This window comes from Carassius carassius, chromosome 37 (assembly GCF_963082965.1).
Source record: "Carassius carassius chromosome 37, fCarCar2.1, whole genome shotgun sequence".
NCBI classification, from domain to species: domain Eukaryota; kingdom Metazoa; phylum Chordata; class Actinopteri; order Cypriniformes; family Cyprinidae; genus Carassius; species Carassius carassius.
The window spans coordinates 10,570,391-10,587,085 of record NC_081791.1 but is presented as its reverse complement, the minus strand read 5'-3'; the positions used below and the strand labels follow the sequence as shown (position 1 = coordinate 10,587,085).

The 16,695-nt window shown below is 36.9% G+C and overlaps 1 protein-coding gene across 4 annotated transcripts in view; it reads left to right on the top strand.

Annotated features, from left to right (window-relative positions):
- Window positions 1-16,695, top strand: part of chl1a (cell adhesion molecule L1-like a) — a 45,616-nt gene that overhangs the window by 9,607 nt on the left and 19,314 nt on the right. For all 4 annotated transcript variants that reach the window (XM_059527426.1, XM_059527425.1, XM_059527424.1 and 1 more), the window contains exons 2-20: window positions 1,599-1,783; window positions 1,973-2,081; window positions 2,778-2,968; window positions 3,263-3,385; window positions 5,076-5,246; window positions 6,608-6,634; window positions 6,941-7,040; window positions 7,148-7,329; window positions 7,609-7,743; window positions 8,699-8,839; window positions 9,315-9,426; window positions 10,666-10,832; window positions 10,908-11,067; window positions 12,571-12,695; window positions 13,302-13,403; window positions 13,688-13,885; window positions 14,189-14,259; window positions 14,675-14,897; window positions 16,535-16,650. In XM_059527426.1, the coding sequence (XP_059383409.1) occupies window positions 1,702-1,783; window positions 1,973-2,081; window positions 2,778-2,968; window positions 3,263-3,385; window positions 5,076-5,246; window positions 6,608-6,634; window positions 6,941-7,040; window positions 7,148-7,329; window positions 7,609-7,743; window positions 8,699-8,839; window positions 9,315-9,426; window positions 10,666-10,832; window positions 10,908-11,067; window positions 12,571-12,695; window positions 13,302-13,403; window positions 13,688-13,885; window positions 14,189-14,259; window positions 14,675-14,897; window positions 16,535-16,650 (2,535 nt within the window). In that variant the 5' untranslated portion in view covers window positions 1,599-1,701. The remainder of the gene's footprint in view (window positions 1-1,598; window positions 1,784-1,972; window positions 2,082-2,777; window positions 2,969-3,262; window positions 3,386-5,075; window positions 5,247-6,607; window positions 6,635-6,940; window positions 7,041-7,147; window positions 7,330-7,608; window positions 7,744-8,698; window positions 8,840-9,314; window positions 9,427-10,665; window positions 10,833-10,907; window positions 11,068-12,570; window positions 12,696-13,301; window positions 13,404-13,687; window positions 13,886-14,188; window positions 14,260-14,674; window positions 14,898-16,534; window positions 16,651-16,695) is intronic.

Sequence of the window (16,695 nt, the reverse complement as noted above, 5' to 3'; positions counted from 1 at the left end):
ATTCATTTAGCCGATTCATTCAATGGACTGATTCATTTAGAAATGGAGCAAGTGACTGTCGGGGCCACATGACACTTTATAATCTGAACTAACCTCATACTGTCCTAAAAGGTCAAATTTTCTGATATTTTAGGAACTTATTGACACTGATGAGTAATGAGGGTCTGAATGGGTCCTTTTGATATAATTTTCTGCTTGTATTTGTCTGTAGGTTTGTGCATCTTTTGTGCATCACGTGTCTTGATTCTGCATAATTATGCAGACAAATGCATTTAAATCTAATCTTGATGCAGAAATGTAAAACATTTATCATAGAAAAGGTGTGCTCAATTCACTGTATGAATGAAATGCAAGTTTAATGTATTTAATATCTATAGGGAAAATAGTGTCACATCCAGGGCTTGAAAATGAAAAGAAAAAATTAAATCGGTTCACTCTGAGCAGAATCGATATTTTAACGTTTCTGTTCTGCGTTCCTCTGATATTGTTACCGTTCCAAAACCGGTTCAGGTGGAAGAAATACTGGTTAATAACGTTATTTAAAAAAAAAACAATATTATTTGCCTAATAATTATAATAATAATAATAATAAAGTATACCGTTTTCTTTACTCAAAAAGAAAAGGAAAAAACAGAGATCTAACGCTTAGTCACAATAAATAAATGATTTTTTTAACCGTTTAACTGATTATTAATCGGTCAAAATTAGCTGATACAGTTTGCTGCATTCATGCGCACTCGGAAACCGGTGACTGTGAACGAATCAGCAGAGCTTGTGCGAGCTTTTGTCATCACTGAATCTTTCTCAGATGTTTCCAAATGTTGAAATTGGTTAGCGCATCTATCTGTGCATGATGATGTCCAATGCCCCCGGCGAGCGGAGCTTCTCAAAGTTGGGAATAATCAAAGGAGAGCTGCAGTCCTCAGTTGGGCAGGGAAGGCTAAGCATGCTGGCGCTTGAGTGTTGAATGCACAAGCACCAACGGCGAGAAAAAAAGGCCCTTTTTGCGCTGCGTCATCAGGCCTAATTTGGTCTTAATCCAGCCCTGAAGGCGGTTCTTTGAGACTTGCCTATGATGAGTTCACAGCTGAATGGACATTTCACTCGCTGGCTTCAGCGTCACATTTGCATATGCTACTGGAATTCGTGATTGGTTGACAGCAAATTTCAAATATTAAATGGAACGATAAAATAACGTTATTAACCGGTTATCGGCCATTTCAAATTTTCGATTCTGTTCGGAACTATAAAATTTGATTTCATTTCTGTTTCTGGTTCTGTTCCTGTCAAAATTTCGTTCGTTTCCGGTTTTCGTTTTCGTTCCTTGAACCGATCCGGAGCCCTGGTCACATCATTGACCCAGTTCCTATGGCAGACTGCTTTGATGATTTGCATCAATATAATCTTGCTTTTACTTGAGGTAAAAATGTTTTAAAAGCATCTCACCTGCTATAAATCCAAAATGTTGTAAAACACCAAAGACTGCCGGTTCAAAGAAAACAGCATTTCAAATGCCCTATCAAGTTTTGCTGTAAAAGGATTTATTAAAATTTGTTCTCTGTTCTTACTCTTTTACTCTTTTTTTTGTGTCTCTTTAGATCTTTTCCTTGGAGGAGTCAGTGAAGAGCTCTTGATAAAATAACAACTCTGTGAGGGTGTTTTCTGCATTTCCTTCACCTTTGTCCTTATCTGCTGGCTGGGATGAGGGGGCTCAGGAGCCTTATTGTCGGGCTCCTGTCGGCCTTCTTCTCCACTGCCTTTGGTCTTTATTTCCCTCCTCATGGTAAGTGCCAGGACAGTTAAATTGCTCTCAGGTGTTTGTTCTTACCAATGCAACTTCAACTTGAGGCTATGATCATTATTCAACAGTATTAAATGTTATTATCCAGTAAACTCTTCCAGAAACAAGCATCCTTTTTAGCACAGATGAGCATCTCAACAGCTCTTTTATCCTGTGATATGTTTCCTGTAGTGGAGCAGCTGCCGACCATCACCGCTCAGACCTCAGGCTCTTTCATTGCCTTGCCATTTGATGAGAACTTCCTGTTCAAGTGTGAAGCCAAAGGCAACCCAAGACCTACGTGAGTGAGATGTCCGGCACTTAAGGATGTCAGAAAAACAGAAGAAATATCCAAATGAAATTGCCTTTAATTGGCTGAAAGAAGCTTAGCCAATTTTTTGTGCAACATGTGAACATTCAAAATGAAAATAAGCTTTTTTCCTGTCACTCTAAATATTCATTTTGCATCCCCCAAAGAGTAAAACAGACATTGTAGATAATGTTTATTTATGTATAAATAAAACATATTAAATTATGTTTCGGTTTTAGATTCCAACTTTTAATTTCATATTTTTTTTCTTCTTTTTTTAATTTGTTAAGTGTCAGTATGTCTTTAATTATAGATGCACAAAAAACACAGTTTTTTTTTTTTATATAATTTATGCATTTAATGAGAGGAGAAAGATTAAACTTACTGAAACACAGTTAACTTAAATTCATAATAATTAGAAGAAGAGTAAAAGACAAATAAAATATAGACCAACTATACACTCTTGAAAATAGTTAAAAATATATATTTTTTTAATGGGCATCGATGGTTTCATGAAGAACCTTGAACATCCATGATTAAAATTAAAAAAAAAAAAAAAAAAAAAAAAAAAAAAAAAATATATATATATATATATATATATATATATATATATATATATATATATATATATATATATATTTCTTTGCATGCCCAAGAAGTGCCTGTTGTGTGTTTTTAATTGAACAGGTACCGCTGGACAAAAGATGGGATGGATTTTGACCCGCATAAAGACCCTCGGCTCATTAAAGAAGAAAGTAGTGGGACCTTTGTGATACCCAACACTAAAGAGAGAGTGAAATACCAGGGAAAATACAGATGTTATGCCTCAAACAAGCTCGGAACTGCAATATCAGAGGAATCAGCATTTATTGTGCCTGGTAAGTCACAGTTCATATATCCCCTGTTACACGTTATCTCGGCCGCTGATCATGAAATTTATATACAGTATTAGAATTCTAGAAACTCTTGAATTGAGAATTTCCTCAGATCTGTTCCAAGAAATTTGCATATTCCATGTAACCCCATAAGCACATCCGCCATGATGCTGCTCAACTGGTTTTTAATCTTGATGTTGTCTTACCGACAGTTTCACTGGTATTATGCTTTAATAAAAATGTGACTGCTATGAGTTTAAAGGAGTTTATTTGCATTGTTTTTGTGCTTGCTCACAGTGGTGCCCAAGTTTCCCAAGGAGAAGACAGAGCCAGTGGTGGTTGCGGAAGGTGATTCGGTGGTTTTGGAGTGTAACCCGCCACAAGGAACGCCACCTTGGCAGATGTACTGGATGACCAATGGTAGTTCAAGACACTTTAAATCTGTTTACTGCACATAACATTTGCCAAATAGACGAATCCAAGCAGATCTTTCTAATGCCTTGAATTTATTTTTAGTTTGAATATCACTTCTTCAGATCTGGATTATTATTGTTAACAAAACAAAAAACTAAAACCATAAAACAATTGGCTGAAACGTACAACAAAATGAACAAAACTTAAGTGAAAAGGAAAAAACATCTAAATAAAATCTAATTCAAAATATAAACAGAAAATGAATAATAGTACTGTATATTAATGATACAAAAATAACACTTCTTCTGATTTGCTCAGCTGTTACAGCAAACGCTATTGTTTGTGATATGTCCATCATCTCCTTGTTTTTGGCTAAACGGGTAAACAGATGCATGCATATATTTCAACTAGCTGTATATAACTATCTTGTCTGGCGCCAGACTGGAGTTCTACCGCCTCCGCTAATAACAGGCTTTTGATGATAAATGTTACATGTAGCAATTTGTAAGGTATGCTGGGAATATGTGACATTTGAAGAATCTGATTCTTTCTTTCAAGCCAGTAAAACAAAAAATCAGTCAATCTCAAACGCTCACACCTGACAACACAACAAAACTTCAAAAGTAAACAAAATGCCATCCCAACCGAACATTAAAATTGATTTAAAATGCCATAATATGCATATAGGCCCAATAATAAAAGTGGATGTATTTTGTTTTATGTATTTTGAATTTACTATTATTAAAGGCATAGTTAGCCCAAAAATGACATTTCTGTCATCATTTACTCACCCTCTTGTTGTTCGAAATCTAAATGAGTTGAGATGCGATATTTTGAAGAATGTTGGTAACCAAAACCGTTTTTGGTAACCATTCACTTCAATAGTATAGAAAAGATACTATGGAAGTTTTAGAAATGTCTTCATTTGTGTTCAGCAGAAGAAGGAAATTCAAGGATGGAAGGCTTGGAACAACTTGAGGGTGACCGAATGCAATTTTTTTCTTAGGCTGAACCATACCTTTAATCACATTAAAAATGTAGACTAATTATTAGATATAGACAAAGAGAGAAAAAAAAAGAATGCTCTTACTTTTTTGTTACCCCCCCCCCCCCCCCAAAAAATAAAATAAAATAAATAATAAATAAATAATATATATAAACTTCCTTAAAACAAGATTCTTTTCTTGAGAAGAAAAGAAATATTATATTTCAGAGTAATCCAATGAAATATAATCAGGTTTGGGATTGTGAGGGTAGGACAAATAAACTTGAATTATCAGTTTGAATTAATTTTAAACCCAAATATCCCTATTATAAGCATGAACCTCTCTAAATATCATTAACTTTTTTTGTGAAGCAAAGACTTACTGTAGGTGCATTTTAATTTTATGTAAGTAAATGTACCTTGTTTTAGATATTTATCTTGGAAAGCAAGACAGTTGATTAAAAAAGCAATGAGAGTTATTATTGTACATGTCTTCACTGCTTGAGCTGAAGAGGCGGCTTAATCGCATCGAGCCACCTACACTTCTTGAGAGGAACAAGAATCCCTGAGCATTCAAAGCTCTACCCATGATGCCTGTTATCTGCTGTGCAGTCTGTCAGATGGGACTGTTTCTGGGCGGTCTGAATGGTTGCCCTCTCCGATGTCCTGTTGCTCATGTTATTCTAACCCTCCTCTCTGTATTGTTCTCAGATCTTCGACACATCGAGCAGAATGAGAGGGTGTCCATGGGCCTCAATGGGAATCTGTACTTCTCTAACACACTGGTGACAGACAGCCACGACGATTACTGCTGTTTTGCCTCCTTTTCCAGGATACGCACAATCGTTCAGAAACCCCCCATGGCCCTGAGGGTCAAGCCAAGTATGTGGCAAGAATCTCATAAACATGATATCTGATTTTCAGCATCATTACTTCCGTCTTCAGTGTCACATGATCCTTCAGAAATCAATGTAATATGATGATTTAATGCTTAAAAAATATTTATTATTATCAATCCTGAAAACAGTTGAGCTGCTTCATATTTGTGGAAAGATATTTCAGGATTTAAAAGAGCAGCATTCATATAACACAAATCACTTTTGATCAATTTATTGCATCGTTTCTGATTAAAAGTATTAATGTCTTACTGACCCCAAACAGGGCAGAATGAATTGGAGTCTGTAGAGTGTGTTTATACATATTTTCACAAACCTACTAATCACTGTATCAATGAAGACCTGTTATGCTGGTTTTGGGTGACCTAGGACACATTCTTGTTTTCATGAACAGCTGGACAAAAGCACAGCAGAATGTGACAAGATCGTTTTTAAAAGTATTTTTAGCTTGACACAATGTCATGAAAATGCAGCTCTTATGCTACAGACAAATCTGAGATGCCCAAAAATGGCTTAATCAAGTTTAAACATTTTTTGTTCTTTATTTTGTAATTGTGTAAATATACTGTTGAACGTATTAGATTACTTTCTAAAAGCACTGCTCAAACGGCTGTAGTGGGGATTCATTGAAGTGGATCTAATTTATAGATGCAACCTGGTTTACAGTAGTGTCTTGTCAGCATGCAGTATTTTAGCATGATAATAATTTAACATTAAATGTCTCTAATGTAATACTCTTTAAAGTCAACATGTCATTAAAATGGACTCCTTTATGGGACACAAGAACACCCATGGACAAAATACAAGACAAATTGAATTTATTTGGGTGAATACAGCATAGTTTACAATATTACATACATTTAAACTTGTTTAACAAGCATTTTAGAAATAAAATTGAAACATTTCAAACTATAATTTTAATTGTAAATGTGTATTTAACTATTCTCTGTACATTCATCCACAATTCTCGTGCCGGTGTGTCGCAGAAATCTGAGCTGGTGAAGGGATGCTGTTCACCGGGGAACCTTGCGTTTCACTCATGACTGACTCCATAACCTTCCCTTAAACAAACAGTACTGAGAAGAGAGAACTTATTTTAACATCAAATTAAATTAAACGCAGTACTAGAACTAATGAAGTCAGTTTATGATATGCAAGCATTTACTAAAAATATTTAAAAGGACCCAATAAAATAGGACCCAATAAAAGGCTGAACCCAGCGGTTTTTAGTGTGTGTGTGTATGTGTGTGTGTGTGTGTATGCTATGTATGTTCTGTATATATGATATTTATTACTATTTAAATGTGCTGTAAATTCAAACCATTTTCTTTCTTTTTTTATATTCAGGCCAGGGGGATGATGACATCACGAGGGGTGAGTCACATGGCAAAGAGTAACATATCTTGTAAAATACCCCAAAACCTTGATTTAATTTTTTTATTGTGGCTTTTGCTAAAAAACACAAGAAGTTTAAGATAAAGCTTTGTTGGGTTTCAGCGCTTGCTAGTTTGTCAGCTATTTCTGGAGTTCAGACTGTGAGATTTTCTTCAGTTTGAGCTGGGACTGAATAACTTCTTACTGTCACTTTACAAAATGTTTTGCTATAATGGCCTGTTCTCTGAGTATTTATCTTGAATCTTTATTCAGACTTTGGTCCATTTTTGTTCATTCCCCATTCAGTTCCGGAGAGAAAGCCAAACATTTTGATGCCCTCCAGTAATTCAACCACATACCTAAAAAAAGGAGGAGAGCTGGAGCTGGAGTGTATCGCAGAAGGACTGTGAGTTCACTTCTCTATGGCCATGTTGAGTTTACAAATGCTACACGGTGGCAAAGCATTTCCACTGACAGAGAGAGTGACAGCGGTTTATTTTGGTCTTTTCTCAGGCCTACACCTGTGGTAGAATGGATCAAGATAAGGGACAACTTACCGAAGCGTACACAAATCAAGAACTATGGAAAGCTTCTGACTATACCAAACCTCACATATCAGGATGAAGGGAGATACATGTGCAAAGCCAAGAATGATCTTGGTGAAGCTGAGCATCATTTTCACGTTATTGTGGAGGGTATGCAAACATTTACAAAGTCTTAAACCTGAATTTTATTTGGGTATTTGACGATTCCCATTTGTTTTGTTGTTTCTTAACTGAACTATTTTTATATGAAGCGTATTTATAATTCTCACTAGCATGCATATTTCTAGCATATTGGCTGTTTGACTAGCACTTACAAAGCACAAATGAATGCCATATTTTACAAAATTTGAAGTCATGTCATTTATAAACACAGGGGGGCAGTATTGCCCTAGTTTAATCCATATTGAATTCATATGTTGTGTGTCTCAGAGCCTCCCAGCTGGCAGGAGGAGCCAGTGAAGAGTCAGTTAGCAGAGATTGGATCTGACATCCACATCAAGTGTTCTGCTAGAGGAAAACCACAACCCACAATCACCTGGAAGAGAAATGGCCAGCCTCTTGATGGTGTGTTAAACCCCTTTCACTCCCACCCTTATCATGGCCATTTGACTAAATTTGTCGGCTCAAAGTCACTGCCAAATGTGCAATTAAAGGCTGTGAGAACAGTCTGTTGTTCTTTTCCGTTAGACTTCGTAAACAGCAGTGAAAATGTGGTCACCTCTGTATTTATGCACAATTTACATGCTCTGGTAAAACAATATATCAGCAGCAGATGAAAAAAGTCAGTGATCTATCTTCTAAATATGTACCGAAGTGCAGAAGTTTATTGCTACTTTTTTATTGCTGTACATAAGTTTATTGCTGCTTTAATGATGTCAAATATTACAATATAGACAACACCGGGGCTAGCTGAAACATTTTTTTTTACACAATTTCTCAGAGTGGGTTTATTTTTAAAAGTCGGTTTGTGTATAGATGGATATTTTCTAGTCTTAGCTGTTAAACATTTCCACTGCTGTTGCCCCTAAAAAAATCTTACATTTCTGTGGTATCATGTGAACAGTAAGATTTTATTAAGATTCAGAGCAAGGATGCATTGACTTGATCAAAAGTGACAGTGAAACATTTACTTTGGTACAAAATATTTGATTTGTTTGACTGATAATATTAAGAAATGTCTCTCAAGCAGCAAATCAATATATTAGACTGATTTCTGAAGGATCATGTGACTCTGAAGACTGGAGTTATGATGCTGGAAATACATCTTTGCATCACAGGAATAAATTAAAAACATACTCAAATAGAAAACAGTTATTTTAAATAGCAAATATATTTCACAATATTACTGTTTTTCTGATCAAATGAATGCAGCCTTAGCAAAAAAGACCATTTAAAAACATTACAAATCTTACTGACCTCAAACCTTTAAATGATAGTGTACCGTATAAGCCCATGTGACACCTAACCCCAGTCTCTCCTAAACACTTTGGGTGCCAATTCAAGTTTGTTTACTCCCCAGATTTTCCTTCTACCAATTACAAAATGCTTGATGACAGAATAATCATCCTCGGAGCAGAGCAGAAAGACACTGCCGTGTACCAGTGTGAGGCCTCCAACAGGCACGGGACCCTGCTTGTCAACACTAACGTGCTTGTGATGAGTGAGTACTTCACTTACCTGTGTAAACTGGAAGAAGATGAATATCATATTGTGATTTTCAGAGCGCATTAATACTGATGCAAAACCCACCTAATTTACATGTATCAATTAATCACAACACCAGAAGCGAGGCTTGTGGTCCTCACTGAAGTTTTCTTGCCTTTGATTATGATATGATGCTCTTGCTGACATATAATGGCTTAAGGGTTTCAGCAGCTGTTGATTCGTAATTGACGTAGAAGAATAACATGAAACCTGTGCATGAGTGTCTGTCTTCGGTCACTGTTTTCTGTTTGTAGCTGGCAGAAGAAGAAGCTCTTTTATATGCTAATAGCTTTTTTACAGTTTAATTGTGATTTCAGGAGTGTGCCTCGGTTTCATACTACAGCGCAGGAAGTGAGCCACATGCCGCGCTGGCTGTTTGATGTTTGTCTGTGTGCATGAATGTTTTGACTAATGGTCTGGCTTTCTCACAGATCACCCCCCTTTGATCCTGACGCCGAATTATCTGGAGTATGCGACCATGTTAGACAGGAGTGTGATTATGGACTGCAAAGTCTTTAGTTCACCACCTGCCACCATTAACTGGTGAGTTTGGTAACAAGCGTTGTGATTTTAACACCGTGTCATAACCAGACGCAAATTATAAGCCACAAGTGAGGTGTCTCTGTTCTGTTAATCAGAGTTTTGGTCTCCGCTACAAGTAACAAGCGACACTACATTTTGTTGGTCGCTTGGTTGCTTTCTCTGATTCATGTATATTAAACATTAAACTTGGACAATAAGAGACTGATTGTAAAAGAAATCAGAGATTATAAGGCAAATTAAAGGTAAACCATTAAAAGCATGCCGTCCGAAAATAGTAATGAAAATTGAAGATACTGAATGTAGTTTTACGCTCTTTGTCTAGTGTGTTGTGCATGTGAAACAGAGATGACACCTCTAATTGGCTGTTTTGTGCTTGGTTGTGTTGCGTCACGCACCATTTTCACATTCAGTTTCTTGTAACAGGAGACATGTCGTATCACACCTGGTTCGGACACGGTGTATGAGTGTTAATTGTGTTTATTTATGAAACCTATCCATCAAAAAAAAAAAAACATAGAACAACATAGGTCTAAAAACAACATAGGTCTATATTTAAGATTTATGTAGTTTAATTGCATCTAAAATTTTAATTGATTCGGATTACACTGTTTTAACTTAAGCTAATAAACATATTGTAATCCATATTTGTATTAAATGCACAGTAACCAGGTTTATACATTTGACAAATCATGAATAAAAAGATAACAAAAAATACAAATTGTGTTGTCTGTATTATTGTCCAGTAAATCTACCTTAAATAGATTTATTTTAATCAGTATTTTATTAGAAGTACACTAAATGATTTTTGACAGGGGTTTTAGCATGGTTTTACTGTAGCTGGTCTTCAGATAATGGGTGAATGAGAGTTGTTGGGGACAGGGTGCCTGATAACAGCAGTAGAGAGACCCACTAGGGGTCAAGTGAATTAAGTGAAGCAAAAGGGACAAAACATTGAGAAAAGACACTGCAAGATCTATAGGCCTTTTGAAATGTCTGTTCTCTCCAGGGGATCCTCCTTTTGCACTCGTATTCATACTCTTTTCTTCTTTGAAAAGTTTCCTTTCAAAAACCTTTGGTCAATTTTGAAAGTCATAGTAAAAAAAAGTGGGGGGAAGGGGGGCGACAAGGCTACATTGATTCGGTTTTATCAACAGAGCATCTGTAGTCATTTCAGTAAAGGCCCTTCCCATGGGCCTCTATTTCAGAAGACCTCTGAAGGGTTCAATGTTTGTTTTGTAGGAGAAGAGAAGACCCAGAGGGCTCTCTAGATGGAGAGAGATATTCGCTCTTGAAGAATGGCTCTCTGCAGATTCACAAAGTCGAGATGGAAGATATGGGCAAGTACAAATGTTTGGCAAACAACTCTGAAGGCACCGCGGGCCTCACCACTGAACTATTCATTAAAGGTCAGCCACCTTCCTTAATCAAAAAGCTTTCTGCTTCCCGATCATTACTGCAACCAAGGCGTCTTCTGTTGATAGATTCAACGAGGATCGTCAAACCTCCTCAAGACATGAAGGTCAAAAGAGGATCAATGGCGGAGCTGGAGTGCCAGGTAGAGTGCGATGCCACCCTCAGAAGAGAGCTGGAGATCTTGTGGATGAAAGATGGGATGAATATCCTCTCAAACTTCTCTGAAGGGTGGGTGACCTGTTTTCCTTAAGTAGTAGGATTAGGTAGATTGCCCCTAATGGTTCAATTTGGAATTCATTTGAGCCATTTAAGTAAATCCTTGTTTTAGGTCGTGCTGTCAAAATAGGAAGGATAAGTGTGGGATATGGAATTTTTGAAGTGAAGACATTTTATTTAAAGTTTCATCAGTGCTGGAATCATGGGTTAAGTACTTACACTTTGTAGTCATGTAACAGAGCCGAGCTGGATGTAATTGTAAGCTTTTATCATTAATATTAAGCTCTTATGGGGAAAATGTCTCGCTTGAAAATCAAAAGGTACTCCAGCTAATGAGCAGGAGCTTTAACCTCATTTCTACTGGCTGGAGCATGATGCCCAACAGGATCTTTTGTGTAAATGCAGTGTGTTTTGTTGTTGTGACTGTTAGTTATTTGCTTGCAGACAAATTATGTTTGCATCTCTACCTCAGGTCACCAATAAGCAGGCCATGATTCAGTTCTGTGCTGCAGATTAGTTCCAGTCGAACCACAAATCATTTTTTATTAATTAAAAAACATGGAGACAAACACTTAGTGAACATAAAAGAGATGTGCATTGATTGTCATGACAACATTTAACGCAGCTCTAATTTGGCATTTCAAACACAACAAAAGCCACAGATCCGCCTGTGACAATGTGTCTATACCGTCCTGAGACAAACAAGAGCACTTCCATTATAATCAATGGAGCTGTCTGCACTATAAGTGGTGGCTTCATTCGACGGATGTGTGGTTTCTATTTTTGTAAGGCTGCATAGCAACTTCAGCCGCTTAATTTTTCCGGTCTGCCTGGAAATTTGGGAATTGATTGCTTTGAATTTTGCTTTGAAGTTCATCTGTGATTCATAGTCAATAAGACTTCTAAATATCAGTTCATTTGACCTTTTATGATGAAAAAAAAATGTTGGATCAGGTTGTAGAATGTAGGTTGTAGTCATGTGGTGTGATTCCCACAGAGCCTGTTGATTAATTGTCAATTAATTATTCATAATATTTATTTAAAAATAACGATTACATTGAAAACAATAAGTGTACACTCACATTCAAGGTGTAAGAAAAATATTTGAATCCTTTTTTACTTCAATTAATACTTGGTTACATCACATTTTAGAGGCATTCCATATAAATATTGTTTTAAGTTTTTAGAACAATATTAAAGATGAAGAATACATTTCTAAGAACTCCATTCTGGACACTCTTATCTGTCAATGACTTATTGTTTCTTGTCTTGTTTTACCATTGACTGTTGCTGCCAACATAGAGAGATACAATAAATATTCCTGGAATGCGCATTGTTTATTTCATTCAAGATCTAAAACAATGTAAGATTCTTTGTAACATTGTGAAAGACTTGGAACTACTGCATAAACAAAGTATTCCTCATTTAGGAATTCATGAATTTTAATTTGACAACATTTAATCAATAAACTACTAACTGTGATTTTATATTGTACCTATTTTGGGTTATTTGCAGATATTTCACATATGATGGAATCCTCCAGATTGTCAATGTGAGCCACAGTGATCAAGGGAATTACACCTGCATTGTTCGAACATCACTGGACCAAGATTCAGCTTCTGCATACATAACTGTGTTAGGTACGATTGAATGGCCTTTTGAGATCAGAATGAATACCAACTAGATTGTGTTATGTTTATATCACTTTAATACCACAATATTCATTATTTGGAAAAATATTCAAATAACACTGTAGCAAATTCAATCTTTGCAAACTATATTGTGAAGACTTTGTGATCATTATTGCACCAGTTATTTCTTTAAGCGATTCTGATTATCTTTTGAATTGTCTTAAAGGAATAGTTCACACAAAAATTTGACAATTTTGTCATCATTTACTCACCCTCCAGTCATTCAGATCCCATTTAAGTTTTTTTCTTATGTTGAACACAAAATAAGATATTTTGATGAATTTTAAAGAGTTGTTGATCCCCATTGACTTTCATAGCAGTGAAAGAAAGAAATACTATAGAAGTCAATGGGGAACATCAACTGTTTGATAACCAGCATTTTTCAAAAATCTTCTTTCATGTTCAACATAAGAAAGAAACTCATACAGTACAGGTTTGAAACGACATGAGGGTGACTAAATAATGACAACATTTTCATTTTTTGTGTGAACTATCCCTTTAAAAAGTTATGATATAAGGCTTGTCTAAAATGTTTGTTTCCTAAATGTGACACAGATGTCCCAGATCCACCGGTTCAACTGACACTCACTGATCTGAAAGACCGCAGTGTGAGGCTCCACTGGGTGGCCGCCAGTGATCATAACAGTCCCATAACAGGTAAAACTCCTCCTACAAATGTATTGTACTGTTAGGGTTACAGAACAAATGCAAAATGCTTCCATTAGTTTTCCCTTCATATGTATTGGTACCCATTTTCAGTGCTTCTGAAGCTGGCTTTTGCTTTAAGCAGATTGTTCTGAAGTCGTTTTCATGGATGTTACTCGTACTAAAACATTGCTCTACAATATTTCAAGAGGACTTCCACTGAGGCCAAACCACAGTGTTTTGAGAGTGTGCGCTCTGCATATTCAATGACCACTGTGCTCTGTTCCTATGACTAGAGTTCATCATCCAGTACGAAGAGAACCACTGGGAGCCAGGGAAGTGGAAGGAGCTTCTACTAATCGCAGGCAGCCAGTTCTCTGCCCCCTTGACGCTCTACGGCCACATTAACTATCAGTTCAGAGTCATCGCTGTTAATGCTATTGGGGGAAGCCGTCCCAGCATGCCCTCCGAAAGATATAAGACACCTCCCTGTGGTAGGGATACATGTGATCCTTGAAGACTTGCTTTCGTAACGTGTTACCATCCAATGTCTAGGGCTGTTTTTGGTTCACCTTGGACTTGTTTGAAGCCTGTCTTTGTGGGGATATACCCTGAGAAAATTATACAGATGTCTATAAAAGCTCCATAAATTTTAATGCTCTTTTAAGCGAGCGCTGCCTCAGACTATCAATGACTGCATGCTCGTCATTATGTGTGATACACATTGGCAGTGTTAGAGGGCAATGGTATTATTTACTGAGACAGATGTTAAATAATTCATATTCACATTTGTACAGCTCCCGACAGGAACCCAGAAAACATTAAGATTGAGGGTCACCTGCCATATCAGATGGACATCAGCTGGCAGGTAATAAAATGCAAACAGCATTGTCAAACAACCTTAATGCATATGCATATATGCATGGTTTAGAATAAAAAAAAAAGGCAAATACTCTTATGCAAGGAGGCTTGGGAACTAAAATCTCCTGGAGCTCCTATAAAGTCTGATGTCTTGTAGTTTTAAAGCAGTAACAACTTAATTTGCACTGGCAGTCAAGTATATGAGCAAATCTCCTTTCACAAGCCAATTTATGCTCTATTTATGAGTCAAAATTCCTTCAAATTGCAAGTCTGAAAGAAAGCCAAGCGAGGCACCCCAGAAACTAGGTTCCCGTGCCAGATTTTGCAAACCCATCAGCAAATGTCTCTCAAACTCTTCCATTCTTTCCAAATGCTCAGTAATGCTTGCAGTGCCCTGACCCACTTTTCCCTTTAATCACCAGCCGCTCTTGCCTGTGGAGCACAACGGTCCCAGTCTGGAATACAAACTGAGCTACAGGCTCCTGGGTGTCGAGGACAGTTGGAAAGAACAGATGGTGAAGAGACACTCATTTGTGGTGCGAGACACCCCAACATTTGTCCCCTACGAGGTCAAGATCCAGGCCTTCAACCGTCATGGGTGGGCACCAGAGCCACAAGTAGTGACTGGTTATTCCGGAGAAGACCGTGAGTCAAACAGCATGTTAATGCATTCATCTCACAGTCGTGTGACACTAACACGATTAGCAAAAAATAAACACTTTTAAGATTAGAAGATTAGTTGGGAGAGTGGTTTAATCCACTCTCTACCAGGATCAGCCATTTCTACTGAGCTTTTACATTGTGCTTTTAGGGATCAGGCACATTCTTTGCCAAGCACTTATGTGATTATCTTTTGTTTTATTCCATTTTCATATTTTTCCTTCTCATGCCCTTGTCTCTAGTCGACATTTGGCATTGTGTTGAGGATGATGCAACAGGTTGGGCTGCTTTTGTCCCTGCTATTCCTGAATCACTGTAGATACACACAAGCATGGTTGCTTTAGCTGTAGGTAGATCTTGACAGTTTTCATGCAGTTGTTGCACAGAGCAGGGATGCACACTTGACACTTTTCAGTGATAATTGCTGTTTTGAATTCATAATACTCTCAGAATAAATGTGCAAAAATGGTACCTTTAGGGGTATAACAGTTTGTCCCTGTGGCAGTACCTACAAAGGGACAGCTTTGTACCTTCTGTACCCCTAAAGGGTGCATATTACCCACTAAAGGAGCACCTTCTTTACCCCTAAAGGGTGCATACTATGGAAAGCTACTACTGTGCATCCTTTACAGGTAAAGAAGGTACAAAGGTGTCCCTTTGAGGGTATTGCCCCAATATCAAGCAGTTATGTTCCTAAAGGAATAACATGTGCACTTTTTTTTTTATTCATCCAAGTGCACTTTGTTTTTATTCATCTAAGTTTTTGAAATTGGGAGGACAAAAAGAACCACTACTTTTGACTTGTCAAAAAAGTAAAAAAAAAAGTAAAAAAAAAAGATAATATATATATATATATATATATATATATAATATAAAAGACCTACTGTAGCATCTGTGCTTAAAAATGCAAATGCTGCCCCACATGAACATCTCTGCAAGTGAGTGAGTTTTTCGCTTATAACACGCGTTTTAAAATGCAACACATTACCATCTTCCTAAACTTTCAATTAAAATTTTTTATATAAAAAAAAAAGTTATCTCTGCGGTTTTCTGTCAAAACAAAATCTCTTTGGGTTATAATATAATAATAATCATTGAAAAATATATTTTCAGTACAGTAGTTGTACATGTATTTATTGGTTTCATTTTTTTATTATTAATATTATTTTAATAATAATAATTGTTCTTATTATGGTATAGTAATATTAAATGGGTTCCTTAAAAACAGTGTGAATGTGGCCTGAGACAACGGAAGTAAAAGAGAGCCTAGGTTGAGTTTTTCCACTATATCTTATATCCACTATATCCCAATATATCCGTAAATCCCTAATTATAAAGCTAACGGGTGTTGCATCTCTGTCACTTTTTTGTTCAATGAGTTTGCAACCCTGAAAAAGCCTTTGCCATGTACCCACATGTTTTTGTGGATAGCTTCCTGTTAGCATGTGCACTTTTCCTGGAAACAGTCAGTGTGTCATTTAATTACAGTCCATGTTTTTCCTCGGTGGCTCCAGTTGCATGAGGAAATGGTTGTGTATATGTGTATTTGTGAGCTGTTACCCTCTTGCATCTGTTAGGAAAGTTTAGCCTTAAACACATCTGCCTTCTGATGCCCTTTCCAGTGCCCTTGATGGCTCCTGTAAACGTATCTGTGGAGGTGTTGAACTATACGATGCTGAGGGTCAGCTGGTCACCGGTGCCCCAATCTGCCTTGAGGGGCCATGTTGGAGGATACACTGTGAGTTCCTAACCCCTCCAGTTCAAAGGTCCTGTGGTCATTCAC